Here is a 24,595-nt window from a genome sequence, read left to right as displayed (position 1 = left end):
TCTGCACTGAGACCCAATCCTTGCTGCTTGGGAGGCTGGTGCATCGTTGGAGCCTGGCAAGGGCTGAGGTGCATGGGAGGGAAGAGGGGTGGCCTGTGCATGGGGCTGGGGGGGTCTCAGCAGAGCTGGTGGGGCACCAGGGAGCAGCCTGGGGGGGCTGGAAGAGAGGAGCCCGAAGGAAGTCTGATCCCAGGGCGTGCTGCTGGCCCGAGCGCCAGCACGGGGACATTGCAGCCGGGTGGCAGGAAAGGACCAGGGTCTCTTCCCCACTGGGCTGTGGACCAGCACCTGCCCCCAGCCAATGCTCCCACAGTGACAAGCTCATGCGTGCTCTGCCCAGGAGACCGTCCTTTAATACACATGCAGCCGCGCAGGTTCATCTCAGGCTGCATCTGCCAGAGGATGGGGGAGTGGGAGGACCAGCAGCCATCTCCAGGGCCTCTCTGTGGTGGTAGGAGGGTAGGGGTGGCCAATGGCCCCTTGGAGACAGCATGGCCTGTGCAGGTGATACCAGGGAGCTGCTGTGCTGGGGCCATGCAGGAGCAAGGTTGATGGCAGCACTGAAAGAAAGAAGCTCAGATCTCCTTCCCACACAGTTGTCCACATGTTCCAGCTCAGTGGTGAATTCAGGGTAAGGGCGTAAAGACCATAGAGGGGCAGCAAGGGAAAAGGAGGCAGGCAGCAGGGGTGGGGAGGCTCTCTTACTGATGCTCCTGTGGGAAAGAAACAGAGCAGAGCGGTGGGACAGAAGAGGAGTTTTTGGGCTGCTTTCAGCAGCCCGAAGTTGGTGCCAGTGATGCCCATGCTGTGCAGGATGAGCGTGGCATGGGCAGCAGACCCCAGAGAGCCAGGGAGGACGAGCTGGGAGAGGAGGATAGCTGCTGGCAGGGGCTCCATGGCCGGGACGTGCAGGACAGGCACCCATCCCAAGTGTGGGGTGGGAGATGGGGCATGTGATGCCTTTTTCTTTAATGAGTGCGGGTGGTTTCTGCATTTGCCCGGCCACAAGCGCAGATGAGGGATGCTGCAGGGAGCATGGGGCATCGCAGGGAAAGGAGGACTGGTTCCCTACCTTTCACTGGCCCGTAGGGGACTTGGCAGCGTCGAACATCTTCTTTCGCCCCTCCATCCCTGACATGGCCTCCACATTCTTGCGCCAGTCGCCCACTTCTACGGGGCGCTCCTGCCGGGAGGGATGGGGACACGGGTTGCAATGACATGTGACAGGGGCCAGCAGTCCCATGCTGTGCTACCCTGTTGCACAGAGCCCTCAGCCCCAGCACGCAAGCAGCACAGGCAAGGGAGCTGCCCTGTTGCAAATGCCCTCTCCCTTGGAGCCAGCTCTTCTGTGTGTCCCTGCGTGTGGAGCTGACAGGGAAGATGGCAAACAGTGGCCTGATCTCCACAGGGAGGTCTGGATTCATGTGGATACCCCCCAAAGCCTTGCTAAGTTGCATTAATGCACTAGAAGGCACAAAAATCCTAGAAAATTTCTTTAGGAGGAAGAAACCAGCACATGGGACTTACTCTGGATTTACGCCAGCACACTGAGACAAATGCAAGCAAAACCGCTTTCTGCATAGACCCCTCCTAACCCACATAACACCCATCTACACCTTCTCCAAGCTTTTGGAGGGGACTGGGATTGCTGGTGTGACACTGAGAGCCTGGCAGCAGCTTTCAGAACAGAAAGGGGAGATGACGGCAGCTCTGGGAGCATGCCCAGGTGTCTGCTCTGCCAACCCACAAGCATTCATAGATTACAAGCCATGCCCCAAAATCATCTCACGACATCTAAAATAAACTCAGATCTATTCACCACCTGGCGTTGAGGACTGTAAACACAGTTTTCCATCCAAACTACAAAACATGCTATACTAGCAACGTGGGCAGGGGGGAAAGAAAAATAATTGAAAACTGAGATTCTCATCCACTCTGCTGAGCTGGGACCAAAGGCTAAAACCCCTTTGGGGAGAGGCCCTTGGAAAGCAGCACAACTCTTGCCGTTGGGGTGCCTGCACGCCCCAGGTAGGTTTGGGCATCATTCACTGTCTCTGGTATTGAGACCTTCCCCTCTCGCATCTCTGCAAAGCCGGTGTGAGCTGGACCGTTTGTCTCAGGCCAAGCATGTTTGCTAGGCTTGCTCTGTCTTATCTAATCTGGTTCTGGGAGTTTCCTGGGTGTTTTCTGGGTGTGATTGCACTGAATAGGAGCTCTCCTGGTTCCCTCGAAGACCAAAGACCAAGCTCTCTGCAACTGCAGCTCAACAGACATGCCAAGGGGTCCCCAGCTGAAAGACCCCCACATGCTCCTGGAGGGAAAAGCATCATGGACGCAGCCCTAAGTCTCATTTGTTATCGTCTGCCAGTTACCTGGCCCAGTCAAACTGCTCCCAGGTGGTCCTACAACATCCCGCAATGGGCAGTGCCTCACAAGGACTGCTCAATGCTGTTTCTGAGCCTCACAAGGGCATAATCCATGCAGGCTTCACAGGGGACCTTGGAGAAGGGCAAGGGCATCCCTAGGAGGTGTCTCCATCTCTGGCCTCTAGAAGAGTCACCCACCTTCTCTGTGTCCTCCTTCTTGACAGACTTCAGGTTGGCTCTCAGATCCATGGACACCTTGTGCTTGGAGCCCAGCAGAGCCCTCAGCATGGCATCGGCAGAGACACGGACTCGACGCAGGGGAGGTCGCTTGAATTTTCCTCGGAGGTCAAGCACTTTGATTTTCAGGTCTTTAATCTGCAGGTTGAGGAAAGGAGGAGGAGCAGGAGGTCATCGCATGGTTGCCTTGCACAAAAAGCTCCTGTTGAAACAGGACTTTGCCAACACCGAACCCCAGAGGGCTCTGCGCCTCTCCTGCAGCCATGAGGATCACCTTCACCAAGGGACTGTCCACCTGAGCGCAGAGCTGTTGTCATTGCCTTGTCCCAGCCTGCTCAGATGGCAGCCATACCACAAGAAGGAGCTCTCAGACCCACAAGGGGTGACCAGGAGAGTGAGGAGGTTGCCTGTGGACCCAGTGGACAGTTTGAGTTCTCTGAGGCAAGGATGAACCTTGTGCTGAGTGATGCCTTGCAGAGCAAATGCCAACCCTTAGATAACCCTAGTGCATGTCCCACATCCAAGCTCAGCCCAGTCCACGACAGAACCCCCTCAAGGCCCAAGCTACCATCTGGGATGGAGTTAAGGTAGAAGCAAACAGCCCATCCTGCCTCCTACCTCCCGAGTGTTATGGTTGCATTTCGCTTCGATGTCATATCTCTCTTCATCCACAATTTCAACCTTCTCGTGCAGCTCCCTGCACAGGTCCTGGGGGCCAAAGCACAACAGGACAGTGGTGAGTGATGCCCCTCCATGCTCCCAAGGAGTTCACTACACCCTCAGACCTGAGGAATACCTGGAGCTGGCTCAGGGATAGCCCACTGGTGTGCAGTGGTGTGATCCGCTCAGACAGGTATCTTTCCTTCTCTGACTGCTTGTCCACAATCTCCTGTTCCCACTCCTCTTTCGCTTTTGCCAGCATCAAACTCTACAAGCACAAGTAAATGGCAGAAGTATTAACAGACAGGCTCCTCTGTTCCCCCTGAGCCTCCTCGCGCAACATCTCCAGGATGGGACAGTCCTGTCTGCCTCCCAAACCTCCTCCCCGATGTGGCCATCCTCCCAAAATCACTGTGCTGCTGCAACACACATCAAAAAATCTCTACACCTTTTGTGTGGTGACCCTGAAGGCAGGGGGAACAGCATGGCCAGAGGTACCACGGGGCTGTGGTGGCAGTGGTCCCGATGGATGCTGATGTCAGCACTTTCTTTGCATCGGTTTGCTCTGCTGTGGCAGTAAATTATTTTCCCAAGCCGCAACCCGGGGAGCTCCCAAGCTTGTGCTGCAGAGCTGCTGGTGCACAAACATGAGGTCTGTGGCTTTAGAGCTAAAAGCATCAGAGTCTCTCCCCAGCTTAGTAAAGTGGAGGTAAGGGGAGGTTTGTTTGGTGCATGGACCACAAAGCCCACATGAGTGAGGACTTTTGAGAAGACAAGAGGTGGGAACGGGAGCTGCTCCCCAAGGCCCATACTTCTGCCATTCCTCATCACTGTCCCACCGACCACGCACTTCAACCCCAGCTCCTTTTCCCCAGCAAGACAAACCCCAGGGAGTTTCCAACCCTCAGGACTCACCTTCAACAAGAGTTTGCGTGAGGCTGTGATCTTGGATTTTCTCTAGGGGAAAGGGGAGGAAAAAAAAAAAACAAAAAAACCACCTTTGAAAACAAACTCACAGCAAATGCAGAGTAGCATCGAGATCAATCCCGAAAGGAAAGGCACTTACCTCCCTGCAGGCAGGCATGCATGCAGGAACGAGCAATAAGGAACAAGAGAAGAAAACAAGGCATCAGTGAATAAGAGTCAAAAAGAGGTGACAGTCAAGAGAAGCATCTCATGTGATTGCAGTTGGTTTCCTTATTTCTGTATCTAATAGTTGCCACCTGCAAGTGAGCCAGGTCTGAGATAACGGTGCTCTCCGGAAACACAGTGGGCACTCAGGGCCACTGCTCAGAAAGCCAAAATGCCACTCAAACACAGCACATGAGCTGTCACAGTGTCCATGGTGCCAGCCCCAGCTCGGTCCCTGCGGTTTGGGCCACAACACCCTCATTCACATGCTCCTGCACAGCTGGGGGCTGGCACGCAGGATGCTTGGATCCTGTTCAGGTTTGCAGGGCTGGGGCATCTCCATGTCACAGCTTGACAAAAGCTTTGAAGGGAGGTTTCTTCCTTCTGTTTATGCCAGGGAATATGTTATATTTGTACAATGTGTTACAAAGAGCCTCACGGCAAAGCGAATGGTGCTGCCCACCTCGGATCCCTATTTTGGGATCTAGGCAGGCTCCGAGATTTGAATGGGGATGTTGTAATCACTAACAATTTTTATTTAAAGACAGTTTTGCAAGAGGAATGGCACAGAGTTCTCAAGCACAGGCCGGTCTCCCAGCCGAACCCCCCAAAATCAGACAAGCTCAGCCGCCACAAGCAGCCCAGCGGCCAGGCGAGGATTTAGCGAAATCCAAGGGAAACTCGTGCTACTTACGGCTCTGGCATTGTGGCGTCGTTCGCCTGCAAAAAAAAAAAAGGGGGGGGGGGAGGAGCTGAAACAAACGAACAATTCTAACTCCACCCGAACCCAGAAAGCGGCGGCTGCGGGATGCTCCTGAGGTCTGGTGCTGCCCCGTGCCGTCAGCAGAGAGAAGCGACTCCGCAGACTCGCCATCCCGCCGTGGAACACCAAGACGGACCGCCTGGCTCCGAGGAAACCTTATTTCGGGCAAGCTCCAACCTGCCTCCAGCCGGCCCTGCAGAACTCGGTCTCCTGTTCTTCAGGGTTTTCCCAAGCACGGAGCTGCTCCCCCGCCGGCTGCGTCGCCCACCCCACCTCGGGGCGAGGGAACAGAGGCGAGCGTGGCTGGAAAGCTCAGGAGAAACGGGGCACCTCGGGGCCCCCCGCGCTGTGTCGGCTCGGGGAGTCCTGTCCCACAGCTCCCCGTGGGCAACCACAAGGATGATGGAGCCAAATTCCATCTCAGGAGTGACGGAGCAAGGGGCAACAAGTCCTGGCCAAGCAGCTGAGCAGATTCCTTTAGCAGCCGCATCCCTGGTGAAACACTTACAGTTTCGTATTTTAAATTTGCTTGGTAATCCTATGCCCTGGCAGCTGCTTCAAAATGCACTGCCTTGCTAGCTTCCCCAGCACTGCCTCTAACACTTCCTTCTCTTGCCAAGAAGCTGGGGCACCTTGTAAGCCTGAGTAATAGAAAAATGTGTGGGGAAATGCCAATCAATTTATTTTTTTTCTCTTTCCAACCAGGAGTAACAAACTGATGCTGTACTTCAGAAAGAAACAGCATTTTCCAGTGGTGGGTTTAGTCCTTTTCCTTAGAACTGAAATGGAAAAGCTGGGATTTTTTTGCCTTGAACTCTTTGCATCCCCCTAAATTTGGAAACTGTTTTAAACCCCAAAGATTCCTGCTGGGGGAAAGAAAAAGGAACAATTCTGGTCTCAGGAACAGCTGCTCCCAGGCGTGTGTGGAGCCTGTGCCAGGCATATCTCAGTGCACCTCCTGGCTCCGTCTGCTTGTCCTTGTCCCCTCCCCATGCCCCCGTGGCCTGAAGGAATGGAGTTTGCGGGGGAAATGCCATAAAACCCCAGCAGGAATCATACTACCCCCAAGCCTGCCAGATCCCTGGATTTACAAGGAAAAATCCCAAGGACAGGAATTTTTTTCTCGCAAAAGCCACATCAGTCAGCTGCAGCCAGAGACGCTGGTTTCATGCTTTTTTTGGAGGTTTTTGGTGATAAAACAAATGTCCCAGAGGACATGCAGGGAAGGTGGCTCCTCTTGCCTGACACTGGTGCATTGAGCGGGTTGGGTCCCAGCTGCTCCCTCCCAATTTATTACGGGGGAGGCAGAAGAGCCTTTGGCTCTCTGGAGGTGAGCAAGGGCTGGGCAAAGCCTCTCAGTGTCTCCAGCGTTCCCTATCGGAGCAAAGCCCGACGTCCCTAGAAGGTGGGACCCACACCACACCTCAGGCTGATGACCTCTGTCAAGGTCAATCAATTTTTAGGGCCAGATAGTTCTAAATTGGCTTCCCAGAGGACAGCCAGGACTCAGCTGTGCCGGTAAGACATCCCCAGCAATCTAGTACAGGCACTTTTAGGCTTGAGCTGGATCTGGAGCATCCACAAGAGGCTTTGCTCTCTGATGGGGATGAGAGGATCTGGACAAGATAATTCTGTACTGTTTGCATGCCCCCAGCTGTGAAAAGCTTAAAAAGCTTATCAAATCATTAGATCATGGAAATCCTTAAACAAAACAACTCCATAAAGCCAAACACAGTCAATCCTGACATCGTCCCCAATCCCAGGCGGCTGAGACATACCACGAACACACGCGCAGCTAACATGATGCCACACACACTCTGCTCACACCCTTGAACCTCACCTCCCTGGTCACGCAAGTGACTGTGAGCAGTCAGGCTAGGACACATGGGCAAATGCTCCCCAAAATGGTCTTGTTTGCCAGTTTTCAGAAAAATCGAGCAAATCTCAGCTCCAAAGCCCAGCTGGGTATTTTAGCGTTATTTCTCCCCATTGCAGTCTCACCAATCCTCTCTCTAAGAGCAGAGAAAATGTCTGAGCAACCTCAGACAGAGGGAGAAATTCAGACAAATTCACGTGCCCGGGGGTCCTCTCTGCCACGCTGCCACGTGCAAGTACAGGCGGTCTCACGCTTGCGCCTGTGTCACCACTAGCACACCCAGGGAGTCACGGGTGGGGGGATGCCCCAGGGCAGTGCCTTACCTCAGGGCTATGCGGGAGGGAGGTGATGCCTGGCCTCTGGAGAGCTGCACACTGCCGGGGGCTGGCGGCAGAGGGGGAGTATTAAATCGCAGCCTGCCTGCAAGTGGTCAGTAAAAATAGCACAAATCCCCTCTTGCGTGCACATGTTTGCTGCGAGCCCCGGCGCCCCGTGACGTGCTGCACACACCTGGGGCACCGTCTCGAACACAGGGCGACACACACACATCACCCATGCACGTTAGTGCAGCCGTGTTTTATTGCACCCTTGATCCCCATGAGATTTAGTGAATTCCTGTGCTGTTTGCATGTGCATCACCCCAGCTTGGCCAGCACTCGCTGCCTGACACCTTACTCACATGCATGTTGTGTGTGAGCATGCAGATGTGCCGGGTTGGGCTGACCATGGTGCAATGGCAATGCCTGTGCAGATGGGGTGTATTCTTCATGGCACGTCTGTCCTGCTCCCCTCTGATGTAAACCAGCATCAGAGATGCTGGAAAAGCCCTGAGTCTGCAAGGAGGCAGAAACCATGAGCCAAAACACTGCAGTGTTTTTCCTTTGCGGAAAATCTCTTGATTTTTTTTCTTTCTTTTTTTTCTTTTATTTCCTTTCTTTTTTCCTTTCAGAAAGTCTCTGAAGGGGACAGGAGTGGGGGGGAGCAGCCTGGAGAGCTGATGTGGTGCTGACCCCCCATGCACGATGGTGCACAGACGCTCTGCAATGCTGCAAGCATGGAGTGATGTCCCCACGGGAGCACTGGCTGAGGGGTCTCCCTGGAGCCATCAGAGCTGCCAGAGCAGGAGGGCAAAACCACCCTGGGCCAGGACAGGGTACATTGCCAAGGGGTGATGGGGTGAAACAGCAAAGGTGGGGTTGCAGCATCAGGGCAGATGGTCGGTTGGGACCAAGGATGGGGCAGTCCCCTCTTTGGGGAGCAGGACCATCCAGACTTGCCCAGCACAGCACAGTGGGTTGAGATGCTGGAGTAAATTTCAGCCCCTCACAAGCCCTGATGTTTTCCCCATGAAATCCCTGAAAAGCGGCAAAGAAGCTGCTGTTTCACCCCCCTGCACCCAGCAAAGCCCCTTGCCCAGTGTCCCCGCGGAGGGAGGCTTCGTGCGGCAGAGGACCGCAGGGGCAGGTGACACCTGTTCCCTGGGATATTTTTAGGGGCAAGTTTAGGAGCAAACAATTCCCAGCGTGCAGCCCAGTAGGGACAATGCCTGGTATTTTAATCCTGAGCCTATTATGGTCACGGAGGGGCACGCAGCTGCATGCGTGGGGTAGCTCCCATGGTGGGGAGCAAAGACAGCTTCCCTGTCCTGCAGAGCACGGAATGCATGGCCACCTTCCCCGGCTCCTTCCCCCCTGCCTAGACAGCAAGGGGGCAGCTGTGCCCTCATGGGGGGCGAAACAAAAGCCCCCAAGCTGGTGCGAGGTCGGTGGTGGTGGCAATGGCAGTGGCAGTCCCATCCTTGTTTGACCTGCACTAGTCAAGTCCCAGCAAGCACAGGAGAAACCCCCCGGCACCCTCCTCGGGGGCCCCTCCAAGGATGTTTCCCCTTCCCCAGCTCCAAGCGCCAGCGCAGCAGATCTGATCCCAGCCGCCGAGGAGGAGGCTTTATACCAGCCCCGTTAGACCTTTATAAGGCAAAAGCCCCCGCGGGGCCGTGCCTCCAGCATCTTTCCTCCCAGCTGCCTTGGGATTGTTTTTGGAGCACAGAGGAGCCAAAATTAGCCCGTGACAAAGGCGCTGCATTCCCCGCAGCCACAGCCGTGCTCCGGGGACCCAAGCAGCTCCCAACGGGGGCTGCTTTGGATGCCATTTGCTCCAGTCTCAGGTTTCGTCCTCTGCTGGGACCTGGAGTGAGGAGGAGGAAAGGGCAAGCAAGAGACGGGGTGGCGGGACCCCTCAATTCAGGGCTTCAGCGCTGGTTTCAAAGCCCCGGCGCTGCCATGGGGGGCTGGCAGCAGAAGGACTGACAGGAGCTCAGGATCTCCCCATCCCTCCTCTGCCACTGACATGATGAGGACATTTTGGGTCTCCATCCCTGACTCGCAAACTGCAATGAGCTGCCTCAAGATGAAGGGTTGTTTTATTAGGTGCCACCTGAGGTTGTGGGCACCCCTCTGAGCTGCTGGCAGGTTGGAAGGAGACATGCTGGAAATCTATAGGGCAGACCAGTTCTGAGGCCAAATTCAAAGCAAAATAATATCCCCCTGTTCCTGGGAGCCACTGATTCAAGTAAAGAGTTCCCCAAGAGCTGCCACTGAGGGGATGGATGCCAACAGAAAATTCTGAGACCTGTATGGGGACGCCAGACCTACCCATGATCAAGCCCCCGGGGACAGTCTGCTTGTCCTTAAACATCCCAGTGGTCCTACAGGTCACCTGTGTTCAGCCTTTTACAAGTGGGCAACATTGCATGTGTTTAGATGGATGTGGGCAGTTTCTCTCTCCCTCTGGACATGCTGAATCCCTGGAGGGTGTTGGTGCTTCCTCATCACTGGGCATCAGCCCCACAAGCATGGCAGGGCCTACCACTGCTGCCCTCCAGCTTCGGGGGAACTGCACGGGGGCCGCAATGGTCCCTGGCTCCTGAAGATATTGGGCCCCCAAATTCAAAGGTATCTGATCCCTGTGAGCAGTTTAGTTGCCCCACGTGAAGCCTATCTCCCTGAAGAAGCAGACTTGCAGCGGTGTTGGAGGGATCCCTTTCCCTCCTCAAGGCCCCAGAGCCATCCCACCCATCCTGTCCCTGTCCTCTTCCAAGCACCGTCCTCGTTTCGTCAACCCCGATGGCATTCACAAAGACAACAAGCTTCCCAGGGCATCCAGGACAGACTTAGAAACAACAGCTGAGCCTCTGTTGTCCTTTGGGACCTCACCCTCCAAACATGTCCATCCCACCCCTTAGCTACCATGCTCAGAGCCAGCCCCAAATGCTGGGGCAGATGGCAGGACCCCACCAGCTGCCTCAGGTTTCTCACCAGGCTGGGGCGGAGGATGCCCCACAGACTCACCGTGGGGTCAGAGAAGGTTTTTCCTCTGTGGAACAGCTCGGAGGCACGGGGACATTGGGGTCACCTCCTACAAGCAAGGTGATCGCAAGGTTGCAGGACCGCAGTGTCACATTGCAATGAAGTCGTGAGGGTCCATGTGACTCGTCTTGATGAAACGGTCCCCGCCTGGGTGTTTCTGCTGCAGATCATCTGGCAGCTCTCACCCCTCATGAGCTGCCAGAAGGGATCCAGCTAGTCCCGACTGCTCCGTCGACTTGTGACAGCAGAGGGTGACAGCCTCCTGGGGATGCTCTCCAACAATCAATGCTTTTTGTAGCCCTGCAAAGGATTTCCTCAGCCTGCTGCATCTGTGAGTCTTACCAAACTTGGGCAATGCCCTGAGGCATCAAAGTGGAGCTGGCAGGGGGGACAGCCCTGGATGGAACAGATGGAACATGGACCAGAATATGGATGATCATCACAGCCCAACCTGGGAGCCACGAAGGCCCCAGGCCAGACCCCAAACATGCCCCATGGGGCTGAGAGACCTCTCCCAGCTCAGGTCTCTGCCCTGCCAATCTTCACCCCATAGCATCAGCCCCACCAGGACACCCACGTCTCCCACCACCCAGCAGGGCAGAGGCTCCTCATCCATTTGGGATCTGCTGCTTCATGGCCCAGGGTCGCAGGGCGAGCACAGCTGTTCCCGCAGCTGGAGACCCCTGTGTTCTCCAGCCATGGCCTCCTGCTCTGGAAACCCCCACCTGGCTGGAGACCATCTCGCATGTGGTGCAGCTGGGGACGGTGCCTGTGTTCAGCCTCTTCATCCATGGGTATGAGGCTGGCCCTTCCCACTCCGCACGGCTGCAGGCAGTAAATCTGTGCAGAAGCAGCTGTGGGGCTAGATCCAAAGTCAGGACAATTTCCACAAAACGGGAGAAATACCTTCCATTTCTAGAAATATTGTGGGACAAGTTGTTTTTCTCAGCTTGAATGCTTTGTGGAGACTTGAAATGTTTGCAGAAGGTGCCAAAGTTGAGGAGGGGTCTCTCAAAACTAACAGGTTCTTTACGAATGGCACATGCTCCCTGCCTCGTGCCATTGGCACATAGAAAAGCCTTTAATAAATGAGGAGGAATTATCTACTTTGGGATAGTGGAAAGACATTATTAAAATGGAGCTGAGCCACCCACTGAAGACTTTAAGCTTCCCATGCTTTTGCCAAGTGACACATGAAACCTTCCCAATGTTGATCTTGTCGACTCTTATAAACAAGAGGAGGATATTAGCTGTTCTGTCTGCATTAATGGGCTGACATGGTTCAACAGCGATGTCAGTTTAAATATCCTAAAACCCAGCCTGGTTTTCAGCCTAAGGCAAAATATTTCACAGGAAAAAAAAAACCTATTCCCCATAATCCAAAATTTCAGGACCAGGCAGGGACCCTGACACACTTTTTAGACATTTTCAGGGTATTTCCAGGCCCTCCCATCTGGCTCCAGGTGTCTCGCATCTCAGCATCCCCTTTCGCTGCAAGGCCATGCTAAGCCACCCCCATCACCAGGACAGCCTGGTGACTCCTGCTCAGGGACAGTGGGTGATAGATGGGTGCTGGCTGCTGCCCTCTGCAGCTCCAGCAATGCCTGGCCACTATTTTTGTTTCTTCCTGCGGTGCCAGATGGGGTGGTGATCCCTCTCCCTCCCACTGGCTCCTGCAGCCCCAGCTGGGTGATGCTCACAACCACATTCATTGCTCACCACTTCATCCACCTCCCCGGGACACCCTCTCCAAGACACAATATCAGGACATTGGGGATGGGGAATTAACACATGTGCAATCCATGCCTGGACCCACCTCAGCATGCCAAGCTCTGTGTTACGGATGACAGCATTTCTTCCTACACTCAAATGCAAGAGGACTTTATTGGAGGTGGCCAAACCCACCACAGTGGCGGTGTGGATGTCCCGGCCATCTGCTCACCCAGAGCGTGAGCATGCAGACATAGCAGGGCACAGGGCAGCTCTCCAGCCTGGCACTGCTTGGGGCAGGTTCTGGATTCCAAAATGAAATCCAGTGATTTAGGAATTATAATTAAGGATGGTCAACAATGAAATAATTTTAGGAGCATCTGAAGGAAGCCAGACACTTGACTCAAAGCTAAAAAAGAATACTGCTTGCTACAACTGTGATTTTTTTTCTTTTCATTTTTATCTGAGGAAAAACCACTCACAAACTACACCGATGCTCGCAAGAGAAGGAAGGCACTGCCAGCCTCTCTGCAGGACACGTGATTGTGGAGGAGGTACACAAAGGTCTCACCTGCCAAAAAGCATTGGCACCATCATGCTGCAAACTCCTGTCTTGGCAGTGTGACACCCACCGCCTTCACCGGCTCTCGGAGGGATCCAGCCAGCCCCAACCTGACTCCAAAGCTAGGGCTGGGTGCTGGGATTTCGTCAGGTGGAAAAAAGGGCCCTGAAGGTCCCCCTGCCACCTCCCTTGCACCTGACCTCACCCTCATGGTGCTGCATGAAGGGTGCCAGCCCCAGCACCCATGGGTGCTAGCAGAGCCCCTGGCCCCAGGGTGGAGGCACAGGGCAGCCCCCAGCCTGCGCACAGGATCCCCAGCACTGGAGCATCCTCTGAGCAGTGGAGAGAGGGTCGATGGAGCGGGGTCACCTAGGGGCTGGGAGCAGCAGAGCTGGATTTGCAGGCTCCAGCCTTTGAACTCAGGCAGCTCCGGGGCACCTCGCTCCATTTTGGGGCTCAGCGCTCAGCCCCAGCTCTGCTTGGTGTCCCCAGCACAGAGGTCCCCAGTAGCCAGCCCCTCCTCGCAGCGGGAGCCAGTGTGCTGGGGGGGCTGTGAGGCCACATGCCTACCAGCCCCCTGCCGTGCCTCAGTTTCCCCACCTCCAGAGGCACTAGACATGCTTCCCGTGTATCCTCTCCCTGCTTTTCAGGCTAGCTGGAAGAGCCCTGTGAGCTCCCTTGCATCCCTAACTCTGTGCAAATAGTCAACTAAAAATACTTTCACAGCACTTGGCCTCCTGCAATGCTCCTAGAGCCCTTCACCTTCCCCCCCACACTTGCTTTCCTCTGCAAACCCGGTTGCTCTCTGAGCCCCTGCCTGCAGGATATTTTCCCTCAGGTAAAATCACCCCATTTACCCAACTTCACCCATCAACACTGAGCCCCATCGAGGCCAGCAATGTGCTGGCACCACATTACTGGTAATGGGGGATGCACCAGCACCAGCCCCATCCCTGCTCCACTGTCTGACAGTGTCTCTGGGCTGTTTATTTGCTTTTTAGTCTCTGGGTGACCTTTTCCTCTGCACAAAAAATTCAGCCCTCACAGGCAGTGAGTGAAGCCAACCTGCCTCCCACCCACATGCTGCTAGCTCGGCTCTCACTCCCCAGCCCCTGCTCCCAGGGTCAGGCTGTGAATCCATCCGCCAAGGGTGGATCTGGCAGATTTGGGTGTCTGCACAGAAGAAAATCCCAAACCTGGGGGGACACACAATACAGGCAGGGGCTCTGGCTGTGTGTTGGTCTGCAGAGTGATGAGGAGCTCAGGGTGGGGATGGAAAACCTTGGCTTTCCCCATGCCCATACCTGGAATGCCGACATAGCGATTTGCCTTGCTCTTTCTGTCCCTCTCCCTCTATTAACCACCCAAATTTCTCCCCAGCTCATGGGTACCATGGCTTCTCTGCTGCCTTGTCCAGCAGTGCACAGTGAACGTGTCCATGGCCAGGGCTGGCACTTACACACACCCATCTTGACCATTTTCTTCCCTGGTTCCTTGCTGGCACTTGGAAAACAGAAAATATCTATTTACAGTGATTGAGAGAGCAGAAAAGCTGAAAACAAGGAGTCAGACCTCCAAAACTGGTTTGAAATTCAGAAGACTGGAAAACTCCTCACACTGGGTGCTCCTCACCCCTGGGTGCTACCCCACTACGGCACAGGCTTGGCATGCTTGCAGGACATTGAATGAGCCTCACTGAATCCCCTGACTCTGGGAGCTGGGGATTTACGAGAAACCCCAGGATGGAGATCCTTGCCATGGAAATGCTGTGTGAGCACCAGCACCTTCCTCCAACCACTGACAACCCCATTCCTTCCCGAAACGTGTGCAGGGACCTGGTTTGGGGGGCTGGTCCATGCAGGGCTCCATGCCTACAGCATCTCCTTCTGCGCAGGGGACCAGGTCACACCATCCCTGGAGCCCACCATGTTTTAGTGCCTCTGTCCCTGCCGGCACAGCGACAGTGCAGAGCTCTGTCTGTATGGGGTTTGGATCCAGCTTCATTGACGCCCCCCCCAGCTTGGACCCCCACTTGCCTCTGTTCACAAGCAGGGGAGTTTCTCGGCAAATGAAGCTCTGAGGACCAGGGACGGCCAAGCAGGCTTCCTTGGGTGGAAAAACACAAAAATGCTTATTCCCAGGCTGCTCGGAAAAAGCCAGCACGAGCCTGGCCCTGCACGGTGAGCGGGCTCTGGCCGTGCCACTGTCCCTCCCCAAAGCCGCCCCAGAGCTGCCCTGGCACGGGGACAGGACTCCACGACCCCGAGGGGTCTGGCAGAGGCGGCCGGCATACAGGCCAGGGCCGGCTGCCACAGCCCAGGGGGACAGGGCGCCATGCTCCCTGATTCCCACGCAGCCGGGCAATCTCCGGGAGGATCTGCAGTGCCTCCGGCCGCGGGGCTGGGGCTCAGGCTCCGGCTTGCGGAGCATGGTGGCTCGAGGCGCTCGTGTCTGCGTTGCCTGTCGGGGCAGAGCCATCCCTTCCCCTGCCTGCCATCCCTGCCTGCAAAGCCAGGCAGCGCTGCTCATGGGTCACCTGCCCGCAAACCACCGTGGGAATCCCTGGGGACACGGGTGCAGCGGGATAGGTGACCGGAGAGGCTTGGGGTGGCAGCGGGGGGCTTTGGAGCCCACCTGTGGGATGCTGGCAGATTTAGGGGGATGCCAACAACCGGCAAAGCTCTTCTGCAGGATTTGTGCTCTTCCATACCCTGCAGGGTCCCACAAATCAAAGCAACACCAGGTTAAGCAGCAGAAGGTCCTGTTTGGGGACATTTTTGATACAGGGAGTTGAGGTCCCCATTGCCTTCCCCAGCGTCCCATATTAGGCCAAGGACAGCTCAGGGTAGGACAGTGTCCAGCAGCATGGCTGCATCACCGCACCATCCAGGTACGGTGCCCGGAGGGGTCCCTGCTGCAGCAGCAGCTCTCCAGCCCCTCCTCAATGTGGGGGCTCAGGGGGAGCAGTGTCCCCGGCCATATCCATCTGTCCCAGTGTCACTGACATTCAGGCAGAGCTCACCATCTCACTGCTTCCTTCAGGCTCAACCTCATGCATCCCATCCCCTGGCCCGCAGGAGAGGCCCGGAGGTCTCCACCAGTCCACCAAGGTCCTGGCCTGTCAGCTGAAGGATGGTGGGCCTCCAAGCAAGGATGTCACCTCCTGCCATGTCCAGAGCCCCAGGTGGTGGCCCTGACTGTGTCCTTTGCCCCGTCATGTCAAGAGGATGTGGGCTGACTCCTGCAGCTGTGCCAGCCCGGCTCCTGCGGTGCCTCTGTCCTGCCCCAGGACGGGGGGAGCCAGTGCCCGCACTGGCCTCCCCGGGGCCACCGTCTCCATCCCCGGGCTGCAGACAGCGGTAGCCTCACTTGCCCGCTGGGATCCTGTTCTCCCCACTGCCCGCTGAGCCAAGGGCCATCTCCATCCTGCTCTTCGAATGCTGTGTGTCCACGGGCTGTCCCACTGGGGCTGTGTCGAATTGCACCACTGTGGAGAGAAGGTGCTTGTTACCCACTCGGGGCACATGGGGCAGGATCCAGCCCTGAGGGGAGCTGGGGAGTGGAGCCAGCTACAGTCCTCACTGCCATCCCACATGCAACACGGCAAAGAGCCCCGTATCCCTCAGGGCCACCCCAGACAGAGGGAGGGTGTTAGAAAGTCCCTCTCCAGGGATGCGGGGAGGTGAAACCCAACGGGGGATGCGAAGGGCAAAGCCCAGCCAGGGTGGGGGGAGACAGGACTGCACCCTGCAGACCCATCCCCATCCATGGGACCCCCTCTGTGATTCCTATGGGGAAGCCGAACCACTTGGAGATGGCACCCGGTGGCCCGGGACCTCATCCTCCGGTGGGTCCTGCACCCTGATCCGCAGCGCAGTGGGGGGGTCTGGTACCTGCTCGGCAGCTGTGCCGGGCGCGGACGACCTGGATCGCCTGCTGGTTCTTGAAGCGGACAAGGCCCATGGTGATCTCAGCATTCCAGCCCGGGTCCTCCTGGGCGCAGCGGAAGTCGATCTCGTGGCTGTCGTCCATCACCACTGTGAAGTAGATGTGCCGCTCCTTCCACTCCACGCACTCCACCGCCTTCATGCGGGCGAAGCTCAGCTCCTTGCGCCGCGAGCCCTTGGGCTCGAAGAGCTGCAGCCCCTTCTCTGTCAGCAGGCACCGCTTCTTCTTCCAGAGCTGCAGCAGCCCCCCGCTCCGCTTCTCCAGCACCCCCTCTCTCAGCACCTTCTCGGGGGTCATAGCGGCTCCTCAGCCCCCCGGGATCCTCAGCACCTCGTGTCGGCGCAGCTGGGCATCACCCGCCGGGGGATTTCCAGCCCCTCCACGTCGGAGACGAGCTCCCCAGGGCCAGGACCCCCACGGCAGCTGTGCTGCCCCCAGGGACCCCGCCGCCCTCCGCTCCCTGGCTCTCAGAGGGGGTGAGCGATGGGGTGCCCCATGCCGGCTGCCAGCCCTGTTGCCGGGGCTCTGCTCCCTGCCCCGTGCAGCGTGTGGGATCCCCGGCACCGCGCACCCCAGGAGCTGTCTCTACATGCCCGGCCGCTCTCCCACTCGCATTCCTCCCCGCCTTGCCTGGCCCCTCCTGCCGCGCAGGCACCCTTCACGCCCAGGCGAAGCCCGGCCAGGCCCGGCACAGCCCCGCTTCACCCAGGAGGTGCTTTTGGGGTGCCCGCGGGCAGGCGCTGCCCCGGGGTCCTCGTGTGAACAGGCAAGGTGTGGGCATGGGTCTGCATGGCAGCAGTGTCAGGGCAGGGTTTGGAGACTTCTGCATGGGAGCCCAGGCATGGGGTGCAGTGCCAGCTGTCAGGGGGTGCAGTGCCAGTGGGGACGGGGGGCTCTGGGTGCGATGTCAGCCAGGAAGGGGCTATAGGGTGCAGTGCCAGCTGGGGTGGGGGGCTGTGGGGTGCAATGCCAGCCAGGAAGGCACTATGGGGTGCAGTTGCAGCCAGGGCAGGGGGTTATGGGGTTCAGCACCAGCCAGGGCAGAGGGTTATGGGGTGCAGTGCTACCAAGGGCAGGGGGCTGTGGGTGCAGCACCAGCCAGGCAGGGGCTGTGGGGACCCCTGGGTGGGGCCCAGGAGGGGGGACACACACAGACAGGAGACGTCTGGTGTCACCACTCTGAGATGGCTGCGCAGGGCTGCCCTGCAATGGGGACAGCCCTTGACACCCACCACCCACCCAGCCCTGCACCCAAGGGTGCTGGCCCAGCCCTCAGCACACAGAACTCCTGTTCCCCAAATCCCCTGGGACAGGGATTTGCAGCCCCCAGCCTGTCCCACAGTGAGGACCAAAATCCCCCAGTGTTGTGTGACCTGTGCGGGGGGGATGCACCCCCAGAGCGGGGCCAGGACAGCACAGCACAGCCCTGTCCCGCCTGAGTCCACCCTCCCCTGCAGCGAAACACCCGTCTTCTTTCCAGCCTGTCTCGTTCCCGGCCACTGCAGCTTCGTCTGTTCCTGTGCCAGTGCCTGGCACAGAGGGGTTCACCGTGCCGTGCCGGGCTGCCAGCGGGGACATCTGGGGCCTTGGTGATGGCCATGGGCTGCCAAAGGGGGTGATGGTCACAGACTGCTAGGCGGCTAGATGTGCCCCCGGAGATGCTGAGGGTGCAGGTCCCTTCACCCAGGTGAGATCTGGAAGGCGAAAAATTCCCCCCAGGGACGCGCCGGGGTCGCTGTCTGGGGCTGGCAGCCCACAGGTTGGCCCATGGCTCCCTGGCACGCAGCTGCTGCCCCAGCACTCATCTCCAGAATCACGCTGCTAGTGCCCCGGCAGACCCCAACACCCCCCCCCGGTGCCCCCCAGCTGGAGCCCCTCTTTCCCCAGCCCCTCCGTTGTCCCCAGTCCCTGCCAGGGGCATTGCCTGCAGCCGGCATGGCCGGGGGGCAAGTCTGCAGTGCCGATGAGATGCACCTAATTATCCCTCATTAAGAGGGCAGGGCAGCGGCTTCGGAGCCAGGAACTGGTTCGTGCTCCCCGGGGCCAACCTCACCACGCTGGCAGAGATCCCGGGTGTCCCAGGAGACCCGGTTTCGTGACGTCAGGAGGCCCCAGCTCCCCTCCGGCCCTTGCCACCCCCGCAGCCAAAGGCAGCACCGGGCTGGGCACAGCCAGGGGGGCCAGCGCAGCCCTGGAGGTCACGCCAAGCACCCCAGCACTTTCGGGAGGAGCAGAGCAAATGTGTGGGTTCTCCCCCCAAAGGAGCATCCAAGGCTGTTTTCCCACACACAGGTAAAGCTCAGCTCCAGGGATGCCGAGCCCTGGAAATTTGGGGCTGAATAGTTTTGGGACTGTCGCTCCTGGCTCCGCTCCGGCAAGCTGGGATGTCCGTGGGCACTTTTGGTTCACCAGCCAGCCCGATCTCCCCCCTCACCACCCTGGGGAGAGCCAAGGGCTGCCAACCGCCCGCCTCCCCAAGGCCTCAGCTCCGCTGCTCTCTGCCTCTCCAGGCTCCAGCCACCAAGGGAAGGTCATTTTCCCATAGCCGTGGAGCTCTGACAAAGTCTTTCTCTGCTCCTCTTCCCGGCTGCCCGTTCCCAGACCCGCAGGGGAGGCAGCTCCTGCCCTCCAGCAAACCCAACGGGACTCTCTGCATCAGCCTGCCGGCAAGCAAAAGGCTTTGCTCCGTGGGCTGCCCGTGGTCCCCACGCATATCCCGTCCACACAGAGCCCTTACAGGCAGGTAACAGGGGCTGCCGGGGCTCAGCTGGGGGGGGAAGTCCTGCCCCAGGCTGGCTCAGCAGCCACCGGGGTGACATTCCCACAAAGCGCTCATGGCCAGGATGGAGCGGTGGCACTGTGGCATCCCCTGCCGCAAGATCCCCTGGCACCACTGGCCATGGGGCTCAGAGGGCTCCAGTCTGACCCTTTAGAGTGGTGCCATCACCACCAGCCTCCAGGCTGCAGGGTGCTCGGCCATGAGCTGACCCTTTGGTTTGTCTCTGCAGAGGTAGGTTTGGGTCCCACAGCCCCTTTTCCAAGGGCTGGCAGCCCCCCATGCCGGCAGCAGGGAGGGGTGGGTACTGCTGGGTGCAATGTGGTTCTGCCGCCTCTAAAGGGAGCTGGACAACACTTGGGTGCTGGTGTCCAGACACGTCCGGCTGACCGGCACCAGGCTGTGGCCGTGCACAGGGAGCAGTAACCAGCAGAGGGTAGCAGATGGTCGCAGCCGTCCCACGGCAGTTTGGGCAGAGGATGCCCAAAAAGCCCCTCTAATCCCACCCTGCTTCTCCTGGGCCTTGCCCCATCACCTCCTCCGGCCCACCTCATGCCCTCTGGATGTGCAGCCCCAGCGATGCCTCTCCTGGTCTCCCCATGCCGACAGCCTCTGCTAATACTGTGGGTGTTGGTCTCTGTCACTCCCTAAGCCATTCTCAGGTGAACAGTGCAACTTCAGCAGGTGTGCAGCACCAATTGCAAACCCTCAGGGCAAGGTCCCTGTCCCAGGACACTGCCCATGCTGTCACCTGGGACCTTTGGGGCTGAAAGCTCAGCAGAGACCTACCAGCCTGGAGAAGAGTGTGCTCAGGGAGACCAAACTTCAGTTTTCCACTACCTAGAGAAGGGTTGTGGAGAAGGGAGACACAGCAGTGCATGGCAAAAGGACAGGAGACAATGGGCACAGGTGCCACAAGGGAAACTTTGATGCGCATAAGGAAAATAACCTTCTCTGGGCGTATGGTGCAATACCGACAAGACCCATAGTGGTGGGACCTCCATCCTTGGAGGGTTTCCAAATCTGACCGGACACCAGAGGCTCTGATCAACCTGACCTTTGGAGCTAGCCCTGCCTTAAGCAGGAGGCTGGACTCGAGACCTCTGCAGGGCCCTTCCACCCTACGCCTTTCTGTGACCCTGTGAAACTCCAATCCAGCATTTTCTCCTGGTTTTGACCAGGCCTCCAGGAGCAAATGGCCTCTATGGGGTCCATCACTTGCGATATGTCAGTACCTCCCCTCTCTCTGATACAACCTCTACAACTATGGAAGAAAAGACTAAAGAAATACTTGTTCTAGCTTTATTGACTAAACAGCATTGCTTGGGTGCAATCCCTGCCTGTGGCACATCCAGTTGAAATGCCCCAGCAGCACAGCATCCACCGCAGGCTCATGGAGAGAGCAGGCAGCTTCCTAACTTCCCACACCTCTGCGGGGGAGCAGGGCCTCTGCCAAACGAGGGAGCCAGGTTTCGGTCTCCACACTGAGGGTGGTATGTGAGCCTGCTGTGCTACAGCTTCTGACCCACTACCACATCCCTGAGCCTGGGCTGTCTGCTCCACACACCAAGTGCCATCTCCTATCACCTCACCAAACCCCAACCACACACTCCAGACCAATGGGACCAGCTAGAATTTGGGTCCCAGGCTGCGAAACCTTGGGGGTGGGGGGATTTTTGGAGATGTTTAAAGAGCTTACTCCCCATCTCAGCTTCAAAAACATTGTGTAAAAACCAAGGGTGTGATGAATGGGGGAAAGTGCTTGAGTTGATAAAGGAGCCCAAGTCCTGCCCCACAAAAGGATTTCTGCTTCTGTTGTGCTTCTCAAAACACTGCCCATCTCATTTACTCAACCACAATGTTTATAACTTAAAAAAAACCCCAAAACTAAATTCCCTGTGGAGTTCATAACTCTAAGCTGCAGCGAGGCTGATCTTGTGGGTATGTCACACCAGTCAAATGAGAGAATCACAGAAAGAAAGTAAAGAGTTTAGATGAAAATGAATTAAATCTGGGAAGCTGCCAAACTGACGGCTTAATGATCCACAGTGCTGCTAAAAATCCAGGGAGTAGGTGAAAAGTTGTTAATTATTCAGCACTGCTGGGCTCGCCTGTTTGGAGAGATGCCACATAGAAGCACTGATAGGGGTTTCGATAGGGCGTGCGCACGTGTTGTGCTACTGACACACCCAGGAAGGTCTGTCCTGGGCCTCCCAGCATCAACCGCTGCTTTTGAAATGGTTATGCACCGCGGGAGCAGGGGGAGAGCCCAGCCCAGCCGACCAGCAGAGCTCAGCTGGCCACAGCTGGGTCATGTCAAATTGCACCAAGCAGTTCCTACCCTCCTGCTTTAATCACAAGCCACGATTGCAAACGTTTCCCATCCTCCCTCTACCTCCTGACCTCCAGCTCTGGTCACCCAGTGCACCTCCTCAGCCCCAGATGGGGAATAAACTCTCTGGCAAGGCCAAGTGTGGGTCAGCTTTGATGTTTATTGCTTGCTCGGTGACACAGCATGGCACGGCTGAGCACACATCCTGGCAGGATGGGCAACGCTGAGCAGAACGTTTCGGGCATACGGGCCCCACTGCAGGTGGGTATGGGTTATCTCCCCGCCGGCACCCGCACCAGCAGGACCCGATGGGGACGATGCTGGGACTCCCACAGCTTCGGGGTGCGCTGGGTCAGGGCAGGGAGGAAGGGGCTCGTGCTGTGAAGCAGCGGATGGTTATTGATGATGGTGAGGATGCTCACGGCAGGCGCAGGAAGGGTCAGGCAGCACAGGCAGGTGGTATGGACAAGCCCTGAGCGAGCAGAGAGCCTGGCTCCTGGTGCCTCACTGCGAGTGGACGAGCGCCCCCGCGCCTTGCCCAAAGCCAAAGCCCTTGGGACCGAAGTTCTTGGCGTAGCAACCTGCAGAGGATGGGAGGGGAGAGACGGGTAAGGCCGGCAGCTGAACACGAGCAGGTCCTCCTCTCAAAGCAGGCACTGCCTAATGGGACAGGGTTTGCCATATTTATTGGGCAAACAGAGAGGCCCCAGGCACGGTGGGAAATCCCCCAGCTCCGCAGCCAGCTGGCACAGCCAGTCCCCATACGGAGCTGCTGGGGCCACCACCTCCCCAAACCTCAGCCCCATCCTGGTTCCCTGCACAGGGGTTTTCACGCCCTGCCTCCACCCTTCGGAGTCCAGGACAAGCCAGCAGGGAAGGTGGCACTCACCTTTGCAGTAGATCTCCCCGTCTTTGTCTGCCAGGGTGGTGGACTCCAGGCTTTTGCCACACTTGGCACAGCGGAAGCAGGACTTGTGCCAGGACTGTGGGACAGGAGCAGAGCCTGGTCAGACAACACCCGGCGACAGGGCAGCAATGCTTTGGCTACCAAATGGGGTCACTTTTCTGTTTCTGACCCAAAGCAGTTGGCAAAGAGGTCTGAAAGGGATGAAAGCTTTTCTCTGGAAAGAGCGGTTCTCCCAGCCCCAGGGGGAAGATAGAGAGAGGAAACATCAGGTGTGGTCACTGCTCCCACGTTGATCTGGTTTTAGAGAGCTTTCACCTCCACTCGCAGCAGTCATTTGTAGAATAATTTGTACAATAATTTGTAAGGAGCAATCACCCCCCTCTTTGGAGATTGTCCTCTCTCGAGCAGCATGATAAATCCCCTGAGTTATCCAGCTGAGATCCACTGCTGCTGTACGTTAGCCTGGGGGGTGGCAGCAGGGTTGGGACACCTGCCCCTACACAACTACAGCTCCAAGGAAGGCAGCAAACAGATACTAAGAATGCAGAAATCAGCCAGTGTTTAAAAATAACACCCCCCCATGGCTCCACCAGTCCTTTGGGGATAAATGAGCTCACAGGCTTTGAGCAGACCTAGAGTAGCCAGAGCTGCTCACAGAGGAATTTAAATAAACACTTTGGAAAACATAAAACCTTTTTTGGAAGAAAATGTGAAATTAGGGGGCTGGAGGAGGAGGTAGCAGATGGAGTCATCCAGCAAACATTAGCACATGAAATACATGCTCTGGAATCCTCTCTGCGTTTGCTTGAGTGTAATTGCTTTGCCAGCTTTGGTTCCCCGTAAACACTGAGGCCAAAAGCCTACCAGGAAGCTCAGATCATGATTTTAAGGGTAAGTTTGGCTTCTGACCCTGGGCTGACCCTCAACGTGTCCATCACAAATCCCTGCACTGCCAGCTAGGGTATGATGGTGCTGCGAGGCCCTTTCTGTTGACTAGCTGCCTCCTCTCCTTGCTCTGGGACAGAGGACAAACAGAAACCTGAGGGAGGACAGAGCACAGCAGGGGTCAGTCAGTGACCCAACGTCACCAGCGAGGCGGTGAGGCTTTCCCAGCATGGCCATCCTGTCCCCTGCAGCACAAAGCCAAGCAGCCTGACCCAGCTGCCTTGGCAAGCTCTGCACATGTACCTGACCTCAGAGGGAAGGGTGCTTTGGGGCAGGGACCTCACCCGGGGTCCCAGCGCTGACAGAGCAGAAGGTGTCCCCATGCTTTACAGAGGGCTTCCCAGAGCTGGGCTAGCACGAGGCCACAGCTTGGGACGCAAAGGACCCTGGTGAAGAGATGAACTTGACAGAGGAAGTACGAGGGCTGTTGCAGAATGTCCTTTACCTCTGACCCTGAGCAGACCCAGTCCACCAGCAAAACAGCCCAAGAGGGATGGATGCACCAAGCCCGTGCCCACACCTCCAAGCACCTTGCCCTGCCTATGGGCAGTGCTGACCACTGGAATTCATTCCCTGCCCCAGATTCGGGCTGTGGCATCCCAGCCTGCGGCAGAGGGTGAAGAAGGCTCACTGGCTGTTGCACTTGTTCAGTTAGCGGTGGCAGTGGCCATGGCCCACATCACTGCTCATCTTCCCAACACATCTAGCAGCAGGGATGTCCAATGTGACCTCTGCTGAGCAGCCCTCCAAGTATTTAGTATAAAACATATTTCTCTCCCATCTACGAGTCTGTAAGAGTAATGCAGCCTGGAGAACCTGGTTTCTAGACATGCCAAGATCTCATTTTGGTGCCCAGCTTCCCGGTGAGCATGGCCACCGGACCCCAAGCCTAGCCCTGGCTGAAGGCGCTGGCAGCCCAGCCTGCAGCAGCCTGTGGGTCAGGTCAAGACCTTCCCTGAAGGTCTCCCTGCCACACAGCAACTTGTGTCATGTGTGTGCCCCATCCACTCCATCCCC

General features: G+C 57.1%; 3 protein-coding genes across 5 annotated transcripts in view; all 3 read right to left on the bottom strand.

Annotated features, from left to right (window-relative positions):
* Positions 1-331: 331 nt before the first annotated feature.
* TNNI1 (troponin I1, slow skeletal type) lies at positions 332-7,436 on the bottom strand. Of its 2 annotated transcripts, none has more exons than XM_052815830.1 (8): positions 7,357-7,436; positions 5,085-5,114; positions 4,179-4,220; positions 3,400-3,531; positions 3,222-3,311; positions 2,565-2,741; positions 1,073-1,183; positions 332-713 (listed from the first exon to the last, which is right to left on the bottom strand). In XM_052815830.1, the coding sequence occupies exons 4-7, from the start codon at positions 3,523-3,525 to the stop codon at positions 1,076-1,078; spliced, it is 501 nt and encodes a 166-aa protein (XP_052671790.1). In that variant the 5' UTR covers positions 3,526-3,531; positions 4,179-4,220; positions 5,085-5,114; positions 7,357-7,436; the 3' UTR covers positions 332-713; positions 1,073-1,075. The 2 variants fall into 2 exon arrangements, with proteins under 2 accessions (XP_052671790.1, XP_052671791.1); XM_052815831.1 differs by having other exon boundaries at positions 332-560.
* A 5,037-nt stretch (positions 7,437-12,473) lies between these two features.
* On the bottom strand, positions 12,474-17,492 carry PHLDA3 (pleckstrin homology like domain family A member 3). Its single transcript, XM_052814972.1, has 2 exons — positions 16,564-17,492; positions 12,474-16,157 (listed from the first exon to the last, which is right to left on the bottom strand). Exons 1-2 carry the CDS (start codon positions 16,913-16,915, stop codon positions 16,036-16,038), a joined length of 474 nt encoding a protein of 157 aa, XP_052670932.1. The 5' UTR covers positions 16,916-17,492; the 3' UTR covers positions 12,474-16,035.
* Positions 17,493-21,866: 4,374 nt separating this feature from the next.
* Positions 21,867-24,595, bottom strand: part of CSRP1 (cysteine and glycine rich protein 1) — a 256,472-nt gene continuing 253,743 nt past the window's right edge. For both annotated transcript variants that reach the window (XM_052814971.1, XM_052814970.1), the window contains exons 5-6: positions 22,616-22,709; positions 21,867-22,307 (exon numbers count right to left, since the gene is read on the bottom strand). In XM_052814971.1, coding sequence (XP_052670931.1) covers positions 22,231-22,307; positions 22,616-22,709 — 171 coding nt within the window. In that variant the 3' untranslated portion in view covers positions 21,867-22,230. The remainder of the gene's footprint in view (positions 22,308-22,615; positions 22,710-24,595) is intronic.

This window comes from Harpia harpyja, chromosome 19, assembly GCF_026419915.1.
Source record: "Harpia harpyja isolate bHarHar1 chromosome 19, bHarHar1 primary haplotype, whole genome shotgun sequence".
NCBI classification, from domain to species: domain Eukaryota; kingdom Metazoa; phylum Chordata; class Aves; order Accipitriformes; family Accipitridae; genus Harpia; species Harpia harpyja.
Note: the sequence above shows the minus strand (reverse complement) of the source record. Positions and strands in the feature narration are given on the sequence as shown.